Genomic DNA, 14,157 nt, shown 5'->3' with positions numbered 1-14,157 from the left:
TCGGATTGTTTGGGTTTCGCGCACCGCCTCGCGTGCACAGTTTTTTTTCTTTCTGTCCTGTGTGGCGGTGCAGGGATAACGGTATCGGTGCTATTTTTTCAAAAACAACACGGTAAACGTTTATGCCTGAGGGAGTGTTGGCTTATCATATTAACGAGAAAAAGGCCGCTTCCGAGTACGAGAAGTACGACCATGTGCGTGAACGGTTCAGCTACTTCATCGCCGTCCAGGTGTTTCTCGTATACCTGATCTTCCTCTACTACGATTCCATCAACGAATATCATCCGCTGTTAGCAGGTGCCTTGCTCGCGGGACAAACGTCTTGTCTGGCACAGACGTTGAATCAGTTCTACCACCGCTCAATAAGCATTTCCAAACATATCAAGTTCTACATCTGGGGAGTCATGAACGGAATGGCCACTACACTCTGGATCAAAATGCTAATGACAAAAGTCGACACACAGTCAATGAGATTTGTTTACGATCAAACATTTGGGGGATTAGTGTTCCAGTTCCTCTTCATTCTGTACAATTGCATTTGGGAAAGACAGGATCTTCTAACACACATGAAAACCACCTATATCCAGTCTTTGAAGTACTACTACATGATGTGGCCTTTTGTGTCGTATCTTTGTTTTTTCCACATCCCGAACCACCTTATTTTCCCAATCAATTGCCTGTGCAATTTGATTTTCACAGTGCTGCTCACGCTGTTAACATGATTGACAGCTCCCGCACCTACTTACCCCTTAATAAAATAATTATTTTCTGTATCGGACTATTTTTCCCAACCTGGGCTTTGGTGGGGCAGACCACACCCGTGCACCAGCCCAATCCCCCGCAAACGACCAATAAACTTTTCCGGGCCAAACGGATGAACTGACAAGCAGTGTTGCGAAGAGGGACCACAAATTCGGAAAAACTAAGCACATTCTTCTTGTTGAGATCTGAACTTGGATCTTTGTCCCATGGTCGACGATACCTACTATATCACTGTCCATGAGGCTGCGCTGGCCGTTGTGGCCACTGCTATGAAGAAATCAAGACTCAGGCCACATTTGTTGGTCATCAACTCAATTATGGGAGCTTTTCTTTTCTGTGCCGGTGGAATGCTCGATCTGATGGTACAATCGTTGAACCCCGGTTTGATGAACAACGGGTACGCTGGAATTGTGAGTCTGTTGCAAGGAGCTGTTTACTCAATCGGGTTGTTTTTTGTCATCACTATGGGAATGGAGCTATTCAACTCCAATGTGCTATTTTTCTCGGTGGGGGTGTTACAGGGTGCCGTCACCATAATGGATCTGATTGTGAGCTGGATGGTGTCGTTGTGGGTGAACCTAGCGTCGACGGTCTTTGTTGTTTATGTCTTTGGTCATGTTTCCGGGGTTACTTCCAAAGGAGATTTTGTCGAAGGATCCAGGACGATTGCTGAATTTAAGGAGTCTTTCAGTTTCATGCAAACGTTCCTCAAATCAATCGCAGGAAACTTCTTTGTGTGTCTCGCAGTGTATTTACAAATCATGGTGAAGCCGCTACATGTCAAGTTTTTGATGATCTTCCTGCCAATTTTCACATTCGTTGCTTTTGGCTTCACTCATGTGGTGGCAGATATGTTTTTGATTCCTGCTGGCTTGTTCAACAAATGTTCTTTTGGCTGGGGCCGGTATTTTTGGAAACTGTTTCTGCCTGCCAGTCTGGGAAACATGATCGGAGGCTCTTTCTTTGGAATGATGATTCCATGGTACTTGCATCTGGTTGTGATCGAACAGGATAGACAGAACCTGCATCTTCCGGACTACGACGAAAGAGACGAGCAACCACAGCTCAACATGGATTCGAGAGTTGTCCGCACTCCAAGACACTCGACCGCAGCATCGATCTCCACCCACAACTCCCAGGTGGAGGACTACTCCCCGCTGGAGAGGATGCAGTCTCCAAAGGGAGTTTTCCCCGTGTACGACATGGGAGATGCGCCCGAGCGCGAACGCAGCATTGCCGACCCGCCAGAAGGAGGCGTCGGTTTACAGAAAGTTCTCACCAGGGCCAGCTGGCGTCGTCGTCAGCCGGATATAGAGGCCCAACGCGGTGTGAACACACAAACAGAAACCGACTCTCTTGGTGGACGTATCGCGAGACATTTTAGCACATCCAGCGCGTTGGATGATCGTGCTACCATGCGTCAACGACTGCAGGCTGCCGGCGTGACACGAAAGATCGCCAACTACTCGAACGACATTGCTGGTATCCACCAGGATTCGATCGTGTCCAACAACGATGCGCCGAACAGAAACGTCAGAAAGCCATCTGACAACATCGACCCGGCCCAATCGCCCGAGGACAGCTCGCTTTCAGATGAAAAACACGAGTCCGCGGATTAATTTAGAGAGCTTTGTAATTACACCAAATTCTCGCATCTTGATTACATAGTGTATATTTTTGTTTGACGTTGAATTTCTGGCTTTTTTTACGTGTCGTCGAACAAGCTTTTTATTTTGTTAGTGTCTATGCCGCCTAAACAGTCTAAAAAGGAGGTCATTACCGAAAAACAAGTGAAAGAGAAGCTTGTGGAGCTGGCCAGACCTTCAGAGCCGGTTGAAGAGACCGCATATGTTGGTTCTGACTCAGCCAATTGGCTTAGGATCGAGGCAATTCTGGCACCCGTGCTCTTTACTCTCTTATCGTTCTTCGTTAGAATGTACAAGATTGGAGCCAATGGAAACGTCGTTTGGGACGAGGCCCATTTTGGAAAGTTTGGTTCTTACTACCTAAGACACGAGTTCTACCACGATGTTCATCCCCCTTTGGGTAAAATGTTGGTGGGGCTTTCTGGTTATCTTGCCGGCTACAACGGTTCGTGGGACTTCCCTTCAGGACAAGAATACCCAGAATACATCGATTTCGTGAAAATGCGGTTGTTCAACGCCACTTTCAGCTCTTTATGTGTTCCATTTGCTTACTTCACCATGAAAGAAATTGGGTTTGATTTGAAAACCGTTTGGCTGTTCACGTTGATGGTCACACTGGAAACTTCGTACACAACGTTGGGTCGTTTCATTCTGCTCGACTCCATGCTTCTGTTCTTCACCGTGGCCACTGTGTTCAGCATGGTTCGTTTCCACAACGAAAACAGAAAAGCTAACAATTCGTTCAGTCGTAAATGGTGGAAATGGCTGCTGTTGACAGGAATCTCTATTGGATGCACCTGTTCCGTCAAGATGGTTGGTCTTTTCGTCACCGCGTTGGTTGGAATTTACACAATGCTCGATCTTTGGGAGAAGTTTGGTCAATTACGCACAACCATGTCTTTGAAACGTTACACTGCTCACTGGGCCTCTAGAATTGTGGGACTGATCATTGTTCCAATGATTGTGTTCTTGGTTTGTTTCAAAGTGCACTTTGATCTCCTGTTTGGCTCTGGTCCAGGTGACGCCAACATGTCCTCATTGTTCCAGGCCAATCTTGTTGGATCGGATCTCAACTCCGGTCCAAGAGACGTGATGACTTTGAACTCGGCAGTCACCTTGAAAAACCAAGGTCTGACTGGAGGTCTGCTCCATTCTCACGTCCAGACGTTCCCAGAAGGTTCCAACCAGCAACAGGTCACTACCTATTCTCACAAGGATTCCAACAACGACTGGATCTTCGAATTGTCCAGAGACGACCCAAGAAACGAGTTCACCGAGCCTCACTACGTTGTCGACGGAATGACCGTCCGGTTGATCCACAAACAGACAGGAAGAAATTTACATACCCACGAAATTCCTGCCCCTGTTTCGAGTTCTCAGTACGAGGTGTCTGGATACGGAAACCTCACCATTGGAGACCAGAAGGATAACTGGGTTGTGGAGGTCATGGACCAACACGGGTCGGAAGACAAACTCAGACTGCACCCACTCACCACCTCTTTTAGACTTAGATCCGAGGTGTTGGGATGTTACTTGGCTACCACCGGTATTGCTCTTCCTCACTGGGGTTTCCGTCAAGGAGAAGTTGTTTGTATGAAGTCACCATTTACTAGGGATAAACGCACATGGTGGAACATCGAGAATCACAACAACCCTGAGCTGCCAAACCCTCCTGAAGATTTCAAGCTTCCAAAGACTTCCTTCTTCAAGGATTTCGTCCAGTTGAACATTGCTATGATGGCTACCAACAACGCCTTGGTTCCAGATCCAGAGAAACAGGACGATCTGGCCTCGAAGGCATGGCAATGGCCAACTCTGAACGTTGGTATCAGACTCTGTGGATGGGGTGACGACAACGTCAAGTATTTCCTGATTGGATCTCCGGCTACCACCTGGACCTCGTCGATGACGATCCTTGTGTTTATTGCCTTGCTGGTGCGATACGTTCTCAGATGGCAACGTCAAATCAACGACTTTGAACAACAACCAGAGAAATTCAACCTGTTCTTAATGGGCGGACTGTATCCGTTCCTTGGCTGGTTCTTGCATTACTTCCCATTCTGTATCATGGGAAGAGTCACCTATGTGCACCACTACTTGCCAGCCTTGTATTTTGCCATGATTGTGTTCTGTTACACCGTCACTCGTTTGTCTGAGAGATTGAGCAAGCCTGCAACGTATGCCCTATACTTTGTGCTCTACGGATTGGTGATTGGCTGCTTTGTGTTCCTGATGCCCGTCAGTTTTGGAATGAGTGGTCCAAACCGCAACTACAAGTACCTCAATCTGCTCAAAACATGGAGAGTGGCCGATTAGTTAGCTGTGTAGTTCAAAAAAATATATCATATATACATACTCCTGCTACATTTCCAAGCTTAATTTGCTTGGTGTAGATATTTTTCTTTTTATTTTCTAAAACTACCCCATGACTCTCCAGGAGTCTTATGAATCTCTACTGCGTCCATATAAGGACAGAAACGAGTTCGATTTGAACTATCCCATCTCTTACAAGCCTTACGTTGGGATTATCGACAACAATACCAACCAATCAATTTCTTTGGACCTACCTTTTGTGAGCCAGGCTTCTTCTACGGGCCCAGTCAGAGCGGCTCGCAAGATCATCAAGCCTTTGGTGACAAAACCGCAAACCATGTACCAGCGAAACGTCTACTCCGATTTGGAGTTCAAAGAGTACTTGGATTGGGCGAATCTGAAGCAACTGGTCAGTTCGTTGCTCCACTCGTTTGCCACTGACTATTTTAAGCTTTTATTGAACCAACCCTTCGAGATCGCCACGCTGCTGCTCCAGATCGGGTCTTTCCACGACCATGTATCGATTAACAGTCGCGCCATTGCGGACGATTCGGACTCTGACTCCGACAACGACTATTTCACAAGAGAAGACGACAGTCCCCACAAACTGCGGGAATCCCACATCGAGCGCGCGCCAAGGCTCAGTCATTCGAAGAACATCCCCAGACGGCCTGTGGGAGACCTGATCGAGCCGGAGTCGCTCAACATGCTGGACATTGTGTCGTCGCTGATCTCCAAAGAAGGTCCAAGAGGAATCTTCAAAGCCGTCAACACGTCCTTCCTGATCAACTCTCTTCAGTACACACTTAGATCGTGGGTCAGCGGTCTCATTTCGGGCATTCTGGGGATCCCCGACCCGCTCTACGTGGAGATGATCCATTCACCAAACGCAAACCTCAGTTTGGTGGTGAGTCTGGGATCAGACATCATCACCGGCCTGCTTCTGGCTCAATTGACACTCATCAGAATGAAATTTATTGTTACAAACTCCACCAAGGGAACTAGATCGTTTAGACAGATCATATGGACACTGCCGCGTTTCTTCTTGATCTCTCCTCCAAAAGAACTCATCATCCCAAACCTCATCACCAATACTGTCAAAGCGCTCACAGTGCATTACCCAACTTATTTGCTGACGGTTGTTTGGCAGATGAACCGGTACAACTCCATTCCACTGTACAACTCGCTGGTGTTTGTGCTAAAAGCAGTTGGCGTGTTCCTCAAGCTTCCCTTTGAAACTCTATACAACCGGGCCCAAGTCAACTATCTGTTGACCTCAGATTCGCTGCCAGCCACAATGAAACTGTCTCCAGAAGAGATGTGTGTGAAATTTGGTGGATACCACGGCTATTTGTCGACTCTTTACTATATTTTCACCGGATCCAAACCTGTGGATTACGGCTCAAGCTCGTTCAAAGAGTCGGTGGTGGTGGAAATCGAAGACGCCAACGAGACAAACAAGGGATACGAGGCACTTGTGCGTGGCTGGAAGATCCAGCTCGTGAGACTCTCGTCCAGATTCATCCTCAACCTGTTGGAACAGGAGTCGTCCAGCTCGGAACGGCTCTAAATATACATGTAATTAGTTTTTATTTTCCATCTTTTGTTTGCCGCGTTCAATTAGACGCTGTCCCAATCGTTGTAATGCCTCACCTTCTTCCAGGTCGTCTTTCTCGCGCGTGTCCCACACGTGTTTGAGACCGCTAATGAGCTCTTCGGTGAAGTGTTTATTCAAGAACTTGCGGAAGTCAGACCCATCCACGATCTCGTGCACAGCTCTGTTGGTCTTTGCAATGGAGGCAGTCTGTTGTGTGTTAAGCTGGGGGATTGGCTGCGGGGTGGGGGACTCCGTCTTTAATTTCTTGGGCGTTGGCCCGTCTCCGTTTTCCGAGTCCATTTCAAATTAAATTATTTTTCACAATCAATATACACTTTCTACTATACAACAGATTAGTCTCCATCACACTCTTACCCGTCTTTTAAGCTCTTTTCTCATATCTCGCCATAGGTATCCGATTTCCTGGTGGTCCATGAACGCGTCCATGACTTTCTTCACGGTGTCGGGGTCCAAAACAGGATCTGTCTCGATAATCGCGTACTTTTCCGGATCAAAAACAAACGAAACCTCGCGCGAATAGTCTCGGCTATCAACGTTCTTGAACACAAATAAAATATGGTTCTCTGTTCCTGCGTTTTCCATTCGAAGTCCCAGTAATTGCTCCAGCTGGAACGCCTTGTCCTCTATGAGATCGCTCTGTTTAGTGATGAATGTCTCGCGCGCACTGATTGCTTTCATACTTTCTTCCAGTTCGTCATTAATCACCTTGATTTTGTGTTCGTGTTCGGCCTTCTCTCTCACCAGCTTCTCCTCCTCAATGCGAAGCTGTTGCACACGCGACGACGACGCGTCTCTATCCGACAGAAGCTTGTTCAGCTCTTCAAGAAGCTCGTTATGGAGTCCCTCGTAGGTTCGCAATTTCGCATTCAAGTCACGTTCCTTCTCTTGAAGATGCAGCATCGACGTTTCGTATTCACGTTTCTTTACCAGCAAATCCGCCTGGACCTTCTGCAGATACTCTGCCAGTCGCAGCTTCAGCGTCTGCATTTTGTCCTTGAGCTGTTCATAGTTTGCAAGTGACTCTTCTAGGTCCTGAGCACTGGACATAATAAAGATAAACAAAAAAAAATAATTTACTAGCCACATTTAAATCAACAAAGTTTGGGCAAGAAAGTGGGATGCGGTGAACATACCCTTCTGAGGTAATCAATTGGGTTACTAAATGTTATACCATAGTGTATGATCTAACCAGCTCACTGCTCCTGATCCGCCATCTCATCTCTCCCAACAGAATATGTTTCTAAATCCGCTTCCCAGCCTCTCCTATGCTGCTGGGCCGACCCCCACTTGAAAGAAATATCTCCGAATGCAAATAGCTAACCGCCCAGAATATAAATCCCCCGCCACTAATCTTTCTCTCAGTTTGTTAAAGCCCGATGGTTTCTTCCATTCCAGTCGCAGGCTTTGTCATGCCTGAAATCAACCCAGAACTCCCGCCAGGCGGGATATACGCAATTGCTGTCTCGTTGCTCGTGGCCATAGTAGTGATTGACTACCTTTTTACTCGCCCGCGCCGGATCAAAAACTTGCCAGCTGTGCCATCTCGAATCCCGGTCTGGGGCAGCTTGTCCATTCTTTTCCCTCAGGCAAAAAGCAGCAAAGACTCCCCGTGCTCCAAATTCGAGGAACTGGCTCAGAAGTACGGAGACCTGTATCAAGTGAGACTGGGAACAAGAAATGTCGTGGTAGCAAACTCTTACGATTCCATTCTCCGTCTGTGGTGTTACCATAACATTCGAAATAACAACTCAAGACCGATCCTTCACACCTTCCACGGCATTCTATCTCAATCAAAGGTTTACACGGTGGGTACGACGCCATTTGGCGACTCCTACTTGAGAAGCAGAAAGTATATGTCGAGCAGACTGCTTAATGAGTCGAGTAATAGAAAGTACAACTCCACCGTGATTAGCGATGAAGCTACCAAACTGATCAAGTCGATGCTGGCCAACGCAGAGTACGGGTTCGTTGAGGTGGATATCACCAGAGACTGTCAGTACTTCCATCTAGCCGTGGCATTGATTCTCACATACGGCTACGAGATTGATGTGTGCGGAAACGAGGAGGACAAAAAGCTGGCGGATGAGATGATTTATGTGGAAAACTACATCACGAAAATCAGATCCCACATTCAAAACGTCCAGGACTATCTGCCGTGGATTATACGGCCTTTCTTCAACTTGTTCTCGAGCAAGTCGTCCATTTCCAAACAGTTATATGTGAGGAGAAACAAGTATCTCACCAAGTTCCAGAACTTCACCTCTTGCAACATGAACGGACCAACAGAGTACGTTTGTCGAAGTCTGATCTACAACTACTTCAAGAACGGCGACCAAGACAAGCTGAATAAAGACCAATTAGGAAGTATCTGCCTGACGATGGTCAGCGCTGGGCTGGACAACACGCCATTGAACTTCCAGTACGCCATGATTCAACTGAGCCAGTCTCCGCATGTGTGCAAGACTGCGCGGCTGAAACTGCTGGAGTGTTTCGACAACGACTCGATCCAGGCCTGGGACAACTGTCACGTGGAAGCTTCGTGTCCATATATGGTAGCCATTGTGAAAGAAACGCTGCGGCTGTTCACGGTGCTACCAATGTGCCTACCACGAGAAACAACACGGGATATAGTGTTAGGGGACGCAGTTATCCCACGAGGAACCACGCTATTTATGAACGCCTGGGCAGGAAATCACGATAAGACCCGTTTCTACAAGCCACTCGAGTTCATCCCGGAAAGATGGCTGGACCCAGAATCAGGTCTTATCGACTGCAACACCAGACATTTCTCATTCGGAGCAGGCTCGCGGATGTGTCTGGGAAACAACCTTGCATTCAAAGAGCTGTACGTTCTTTTATGCAAATTTCTGCTAATGTTTGATATCAGTCCAGGCCCAAATGAGATGGAGACACTGAACCCACTGGAACTTAATCAGTTCCCGGAGTCGATCGCTATCGAGCCAATAGAATTACAAATTAGGTACACGATTCGGGATTTGACATTGAGCAAATATGTGGAAGCAGTACAATAAATAAGACGTTTAAGCCAAAAAAAAAATATAGTTATTAAATAATTATGGACCACTCTCTTCATTCTATGGACCACATGGACCACATGGATCCAATGGATCCCATGGATCCCAAGCCAATGTGCAAGATGTCGATGCTGTTGAATGCAGACTACAAGAACGTTTGTGTTTTGTCGTCGTCATGGCAAATTACCTCGTTCACTTCACTTATATTTACTCTTATTGCCATCTGTTTGATATCAGTTGGTTACGAGTTGCTGAAAAACTGGACTCTCAGATGGGAATCCCGCGCATACAAGCAGCCAGCATTCACCGGCAACGCTTTGACGGTCTACAAGGCCAAGAGCTCACTCTTGTACGGGCTTGCTGCGTTCTACTCGCTGATGATCATGTTAATCTTTATGACTTATAATGTCTGGCTGATGGGCGCCGTGGTGGTGGGCAGCGTTGTTGGCAGATACTTCTTTGGGTTCACGGAAACCGGTACCGCGCTGCCAGGGTCGGTCGGATGCCACTAAACGGTCAATGCAGGGTAATGGTCCAGCTTTTTGCAACCAATGGTTTAGGGTTTCTGATCACAAACGAATGGTCCTGTGGAACGATCTCGGCGGTCCAGGACTCGCCGTCCTGCTCCACAGTGGCCTTTGTGACCTCTTTGTCGCTTAGAACAACTATTTTCTCGATAATAATACTGGTATCGTAGCTGTTCTTCACCGTAGAAACGATTTTGTTGCCGGTGAACTCGAACGTTGTCAATACGAACTCGCCGTCCTGATACGCAAACGTCTCACCGTCGTCAAAATAGAGTTCCCCCGTGGCAGCAGATTCGGATGGCGCAACGTACAAGGTGTATGGATCGTTTTTCATGAGTTTTGAAGATCTTCTGTATCGTTCCTTGGTGATCAATATGGAACCCCCACGAATAAACACCGGGATCTTGTCCAATGGGGCATCAACATCATGATATCCTTTACCTTGAAGAACTGTATAGTTTTGCAGGTCGTAGTATGGTTTGTCGTCTGGAATGTAAATGGAAACTTTATCTGTGTCTGGAGAAGTCACTGGTTTCACCAACAGTGGACCAACAAAGAATTGGTTATCCATCTCCAACACTTCTGAGTCGGAAGGGTACTCAAAGGCCATTGGACTGACAACAGGAGTACCGGAAACCGAGTTCTTCTGGAACAGGGTGTAATATAGCGGCAGCAGCTTGTATCTGAGCTTGATAGCGTCTCTCATGTAACTAGTGTATGGTTCACCAGCCACGTATGGCTCATGTCTCCGAGAGTCGATATGAGCGTGGGCACGGAAGAACGGATACCACAAACCTGTCTGGTACCATCTCACTTGCAGATCCTTGTCAGGGTTTCCAAAGAATCCAGCCAGGTCTGCACCTGCAAACGGGAATCCAACGGTGTTCATAGTGAGCACCATTGGAATACTCTCGCGTAAGTACTCCCACTTGGCAGAGTTATCTCCCGTCCACATTGCAGAAGTACGCTGAGATCCGGCATAGAACGATCTGGTGAGAATAAATGGACGCAAATTTGGGTTTCTCTTGATCAACGACTCGTAAGTCATTTCATGGTACGTCAATCCCCATAGATTGTGAACCGACCGGTGTTCCCAGTCTCCATAATGGATCAGGTCGCGTGGAGCAGATGTCTCTGGACCGTTGAACACAGACGGCTCGTTCATGTCGTTCCATAGATGTCCGTTGGTGGAATGTCCCAAAAGATTCGAACCGTTCACAAACTGTTCGTCCCAGAACAGCTGGGCATCTGGGTGCATGCTGTCGATCCAAACAGACTCTCCAGGCCACGAATGACCATGGTAAACGTCTGATCCGTCTGATTTCAGAATACCAATTTTCTTTTGAATAACAGTGTCACTGATCTCGTAACCAACCTTCAAGTGCGGGTCAATGATCACAATCAAAGTCCGGCCCGTCTGGTCGAGCTTTCTCATCATGCGATCTGGATCAGGGAATGCCTCCTTCTGCCATGTGAAATACTTTTTGTCGTCTGTGTACTCAATGTCAAGCCAAATAGCGTCGAATGGAATCAACGATTCGTCGAACTTTGCAGTGACACCCAGCACATCTTCCTCGTCGTTGTAGTTCCAACGCGACTGGTGGTATCCAAGCGAAAACAGGTTTGGTAGCACTGAGTTTCCACTGAGTTTTCCATAAGATTGCAAAACCTGGCCTGGAGTATCTTCTGTGATGAGAATAATGTCGAGGATACCGCTTTCAGAAATCCAGTGTGTCTGGACCTGCGAGTCCGATTTCTTAATGTCCACGTTGGTGTCTGATCCCGTGATCCAGAACACACCAGCACTAGACTCGCCTCCAACGCCAATCATGAATGGAATAGAGCCGTACATTGGATATTTGCTCTGGGTCTCGTACTCAAAGATATCCACATTGTACAGTCGGTATGGCTCTGTTTCCGAGGTATCCTTCAGGGACAACGAGTCTGCATGTTCTGGGATACCGTACACGGCCTTGGCACCCAAGAACGAAACGTCCAGAGCAACGGATTCCGGCCCAAATGGAAGCTTGTCGTCCCTTGAGTCTTTGAAACTATCGGTGTACGAATCAAAAGTAGACTCTTCAGGTGCGATGTGGATTGAATTCTCCCTGGACTGTTCCTCTCTTGTTCTGTAATGCTCTAAATTGAAGAAATTGCGTTCGTTCAAAACGAGCTGGGCTTGGTTGTTGCGCAATAAAGTGATTTTGAACGGATGCAGCTGGATCTCGGTGACGTAGTCGTTGTAATTGAGGGTGATCTTTTCTGAATCGACCGAGTGAGTGAACTCGCGTGCCTTAGGCTCGCTTTGCAGAGCGTATTTCCACGCCTCGTTGTATCTTTTCGGATTGACGTGGGTCACCGGTGGGGATCTATGGACCTCGTCCACCTGGACACGCAGATTGGCGTCCTGGAGGGTGGTCAAGTGGAGGTCAAGGGGGACAAACGTACCATCATTGAGCATTTTGAGCAACGTAGCGTGGAGATGGCCGCCGTCGTGATCAATTTTCAGCGACTCAAGATCGACAGAGTACCGAGACTGGTACTCATCGCCTTGTTTGGCGATCTCTTCGGCAAAATGTCTGTTTCTGGAGCAAAATCCGGACTCGCTACATTTCTTGAACAAGTACGGCTTGACCGCGTCAACAGGAACGAATGCCAGCCAGAACAGCAAAAACAATGTACCATACATTTTCCCTTCAACAAAGCTGGAGTAGATTGAAATATTTAATTTGGAGCCCTGGTAAGATTTCGCGACGCGCAAAATAAATTATCAAATAAACAAACAAGACACAGACCACCATGCCAGGTGAAATCATCACTTTACAGGCAGGTAAGTAGCCACGCTGTTGCCATTCTATTGCTAACGACATAGGACAATGTGGAAATCAGGTCGGTGAACAGTTCTGGGGCCAGATCTGTAATGAACATGGTATCCTGCTGGATGGTACAACATCGCCAGAAACACAAAATACTTATAGAGAAGACCAAACAGACATTTTTTTCCAAAGAAATGACAACAACAGATACACGCCGCGTGCGATTCTTATTGACATGGAGCCACGAGTGATTAATAACATCAAATCTAATACCGGCAGTCTTTTCAACCCTAAGAATATATATGTTTCAGCCGAAGGTGGGGGAGCAGGAAACAAGTGGGCCGAAGGTTATAACCACGCACACAAACACAGAGAGGAACTAATGGATATGTTGAGTCGAGAAATGGATGCGTGTGACTCGTTTGAGGGATTCCAGCTTATTCACTCCGTTGCTGGAGGAACGGGTGCCGGTATAGGTTCCTTTTTGCTCCAGGAACTCAGCGATCGATTTTCGAAAAAACTGATCCAAACGTACTCTGTGTTTGGTGCATCTGAGGTGGTGGTTCAGCCATACAATACTGTGCTTACGTTGAAAAGACTGATAGAGAACTCTGATGCAAATATCGTGTTTGATAATAATGCTCTCATGTCCATAGCGTCCAACAACCTCCAAGTGACGAGTCCCTCGTACAACGACACAAACAAGCTAATTTCCACAGTGATGTCTGCGGCAACCAACACCCTCCGTTTCCCTGGGTACTCATACAACTCGTTGACGAGTATCTTGTCGACGCTGATCCCATCGCCAGATCTCCATTTCTTAATACCGAGCTACACCCCATTCACAAGCGATTATGTGAGCAACGCGCACGAGATCAGAAGAAGCACGGCGTATGATGTGATTTTGGAAGTGCTTGACAAGAAGCTGCGTATGTGCAGTTCCAGCGACACGGGGATGAACCTGTCTGTTCTGGACATCATCATCGGGGAAATCGACCAGTCCGATGTGCAGAAGGCACTAGTGAAGGCCCGAACGCGGCTGAACTACGTTCCATGGAGCTCTTCGGCCATCCACATGGCGCTTGGCAAAAAGTCTCCATTCCACAACAAAACCAGCAAGCAGGTGAGCGGACTGATGCTTTCAAACTCGACGTCAATTCTGAAGCTGCTGAAAAAGACTTTGAGCGAATACGATCAGCTCAAGAGCCGTGGAGCGTTCCTGAATAACTACACGAAGGGAGACTACGAGTTTGATCACGGCGACATCAGTCTGGAATTTGACGAGTCGCGCGAGGTACTCAAGTCCACAATGAGCGAGTATCGTGACAGTGAGGAGATCGGGTACCTTGACGAGATCGATCCGGATGAGGAGGCCGGCTCTGACTCGGCCCCGGTGGTAGCAGGGGATGTAGAAATGACATAATCCCAAGACGGAAATAT

At 47.4% G+C, this 14,157-nt stretch overlaps 13 protein-coding genes across 13 annotated transcripts; 8 read left to right on the top strand and 5 right to left on the bottom strand.

Moving 5' to 3' along the window:
- Positions 1-122: 122 nt before the first annotated feature.
- Positions 123-722, top strand: OGAPHI_001005 (uncharacterized protein; the record flags this gene model as incomplete). The annotated part of the gene is made up of 1 exon (XM_046201720.1): positions 123-722. The coding sequence occupies one exon, from the start codon at positions 123-125 to the stop codon at positions 720-722; it is 600 nt and encodes a 199-aa protein (XP_046063915.1).
- Positions 723-968: 246 nt separating this feature from the next.
- OGAPHI_001004 (uncharacterized protein) lies at positions 969-2,381 on the top strand (the record flags this gene model as incomplete). The annotated part of the gene is made up of 1 exon (XM_046201719.1): positions 969-2,381. One exon carries the CDS (start codon positions 969-971, stop codon positions 2,379-2,381), a length of 1,413 nt encoding a protein of 470 aa, XP_046063914.1.
- Positions 2,382-2,507: 126 nt separating this feature from the next.
- On the top strand, positions 2,508-4,724 carry OGAPHI_001002 (uncharacterized protein; the record flags this gene model as incomplete). The annotated part of the gene is made up of 1 exon (XM_046201717.1): positions 2,508-4,724. The coding sequence occupies one exon, from the start codon at positions 2,508-2,510 to the stop codon at positions 4,722-4,724; it is 2,217 nt and encodes a 738-aa protein (XP_046063912.1).
- Positions 3,326-3,820, bottom strand: OGAPHI_001003 (uncharacterized protein; the record flags this gene model as incomplete). Its single annotated transcript, XM_046201718.1, has 2 exons — positions 3,326-3,554; positions 3,792-3,820. The coding sequence occupies 2 exons, from the start codon at positions 3,818-3,820 to the stop codon at positions 3,326-3,328; spliced, it is 258 nt and encodes an 85-aa protein (XP_046063913.1).
- OGAPHI_001001 (uncharacterized protein) lies at positions 4,008-4,873 on the bottom strand (the record flags this gene model as incomplete). The annotated part of the gene is made up of 2 exons (XM_046201716.1): positions 4,008-4,381; positions 4,831-4,873. The coding sequence occupies 2 exons, from the start codon at positions 4,871-4,873 to the stop codon at positions 4,008-4,010; spliced, it is 417 nt and encodes a 138-aa protein (XP_046063911.1).
- On the top strand, positions 4,834-6,291 carry OGAPHI_001000 (uncharacterized protein; the record flags this gene model as incomplete). The annotated part of the gene is made up of 1 exon (XM_046201715.1): positions 4,834-6,291. The coding sequence occupies one exon, from the start codon at positions 4,834-4,836 to the stop codon at positions 6,289-6,291; it is 1,458 nt and encodes a 485-aa protein (XP_046063910.1).
- A 12-nt stretch (positions 6,292-6,303) lies between these two features.
- Positions 6,304-6,618, bottom strand: OGAPHI_000999 (uncharacterized protein; the record flags this gene model as incomplete). Its single annotated transcript, XM_046201714.1, has 1 exon — positions 6,304-6,618. One exon carries the CDS (start codon positions 6,616-6,618, stop codon positions 6,304-6,306), a length of 315 nt encoding a protein of 104 aa, XP_046063909.1.
- A 63-nt stretch (positions 6,619-6,681) lies between these two features.
- On the bottom strand, positions 6,682-7,386 carry OGAPHI_000998 (uncharacterized protein; the record flags this gene model as incomplete). The annotated part of the gene is made up of 1 exon (XM_046201713.1): positions 6,682-7,386. The coding sequence occupies one exon, from the start codon at positions 7,384-7,386 to the stop codon at positions 6,682-6,684; it is 705 nt and encodes a 234-aa protein (XP_046063908.1).
- Positions 7,387-7,715: 329 nt separating this feature from the next.
- OGAPHI_000997 (uncharacterized protein) lies at positions 7,716-9,371 on the top strand (the record flags this gene model as incomplete). The annotated part of the gene is made up of 1 exon (XM_046209152.1): positions 7,716-9,371. One exon carries the CDS (start codon positions 7,716-7,718, stop codon positions 9,369-9,371), a length of 1,656 nt encoding a protein of 551 aa, XP_046063907.1.
- Positions 9,372-9,415: 44 nt separating this feature from the next.
- Positions 9,416-9,886, top strand: OGAPHI_000996 (uncharacterized protein; the record flags this gene model as incomplete). The annotated part of the gene is made up of 1 exon (XM_046209151.1): positions 9,416-9,886. The coding sequence occupies one exon, from the start codon at positions 9,416-9,418 to the stop codon at positions 9,884-9,886; it is 471 nt and encodes a 156-aa protein (XP_046063906.1).
- Positions 9,887-9,890: 4 nt separating this feature from the next.
- Positions 9,891-12,590, bottom strand: OGAPHI_000994 (uncharacterized protein; the record flags this gene model as incomplete). Its single annotated transcript, XM_046209149.1, has 1 exon — positions 9,891-12,590. One exon carries the CDS (start codon positions 12,588-12,590, stop codon positions 9,891-9,893), a length of 2,700 nt encoding a protein of 899 aa, XP_046063904.1.
- Positions 10,399-11,196, top strand: OGAPHI_000995 (uncharacterized protein; the record flags this gene model as incomplete). Its single annotated transcript, XM_046209150.1, has 3 exons — positions 10,399-10,559; positions 10,655-10,816; positions 11,016-11,196. 3 exons carry the CDS (start codon positions 10,399-10,401, stop codon positions 11,194-11,196), a joined length of 504 nt encoding a protein of 167 aa, XP_046063905.1.
- On the top strand, positions 11,602-14,140 carry OGAPHI_000993 (uncharacterized protein; the record flags this gene model as incomplete). The annotated part of the gene is made up of 3 exons (XM_046209148.1): positions 11,602-12,032; positions 12,200-12,440; positions 12,791-14,140. The coding sequence occupies 3 exons, from the start codon at positions 11,602-11,604 to the stop codon at positions 14,138-14,140; spliced, it is 2,022 nt and encodes a 673-aa protein (XP_046063903.1).
- Between the last annotated feature and the right edge of the window lie 17 nt (positions 14,141-14,157).

The sequence above is a fragment of the Ogataea philodendri genome, assembly GCF_020536065.1.
Source record: "Ogataea philodendri strain CBS6075 chromosome Unknown scaffold4, whole genome shotgun sequence".
NCBI lineage: Eukaryota > Fungi > Ascomycota > Pichiomycetes > Pichiales > Pichiaceae > Ogataea > Ogataea philodendri.
Note: the sequence above shows the minus strand (reverse complement) of the source record. Positions and strands in the feature narration are given on the sequence as shown.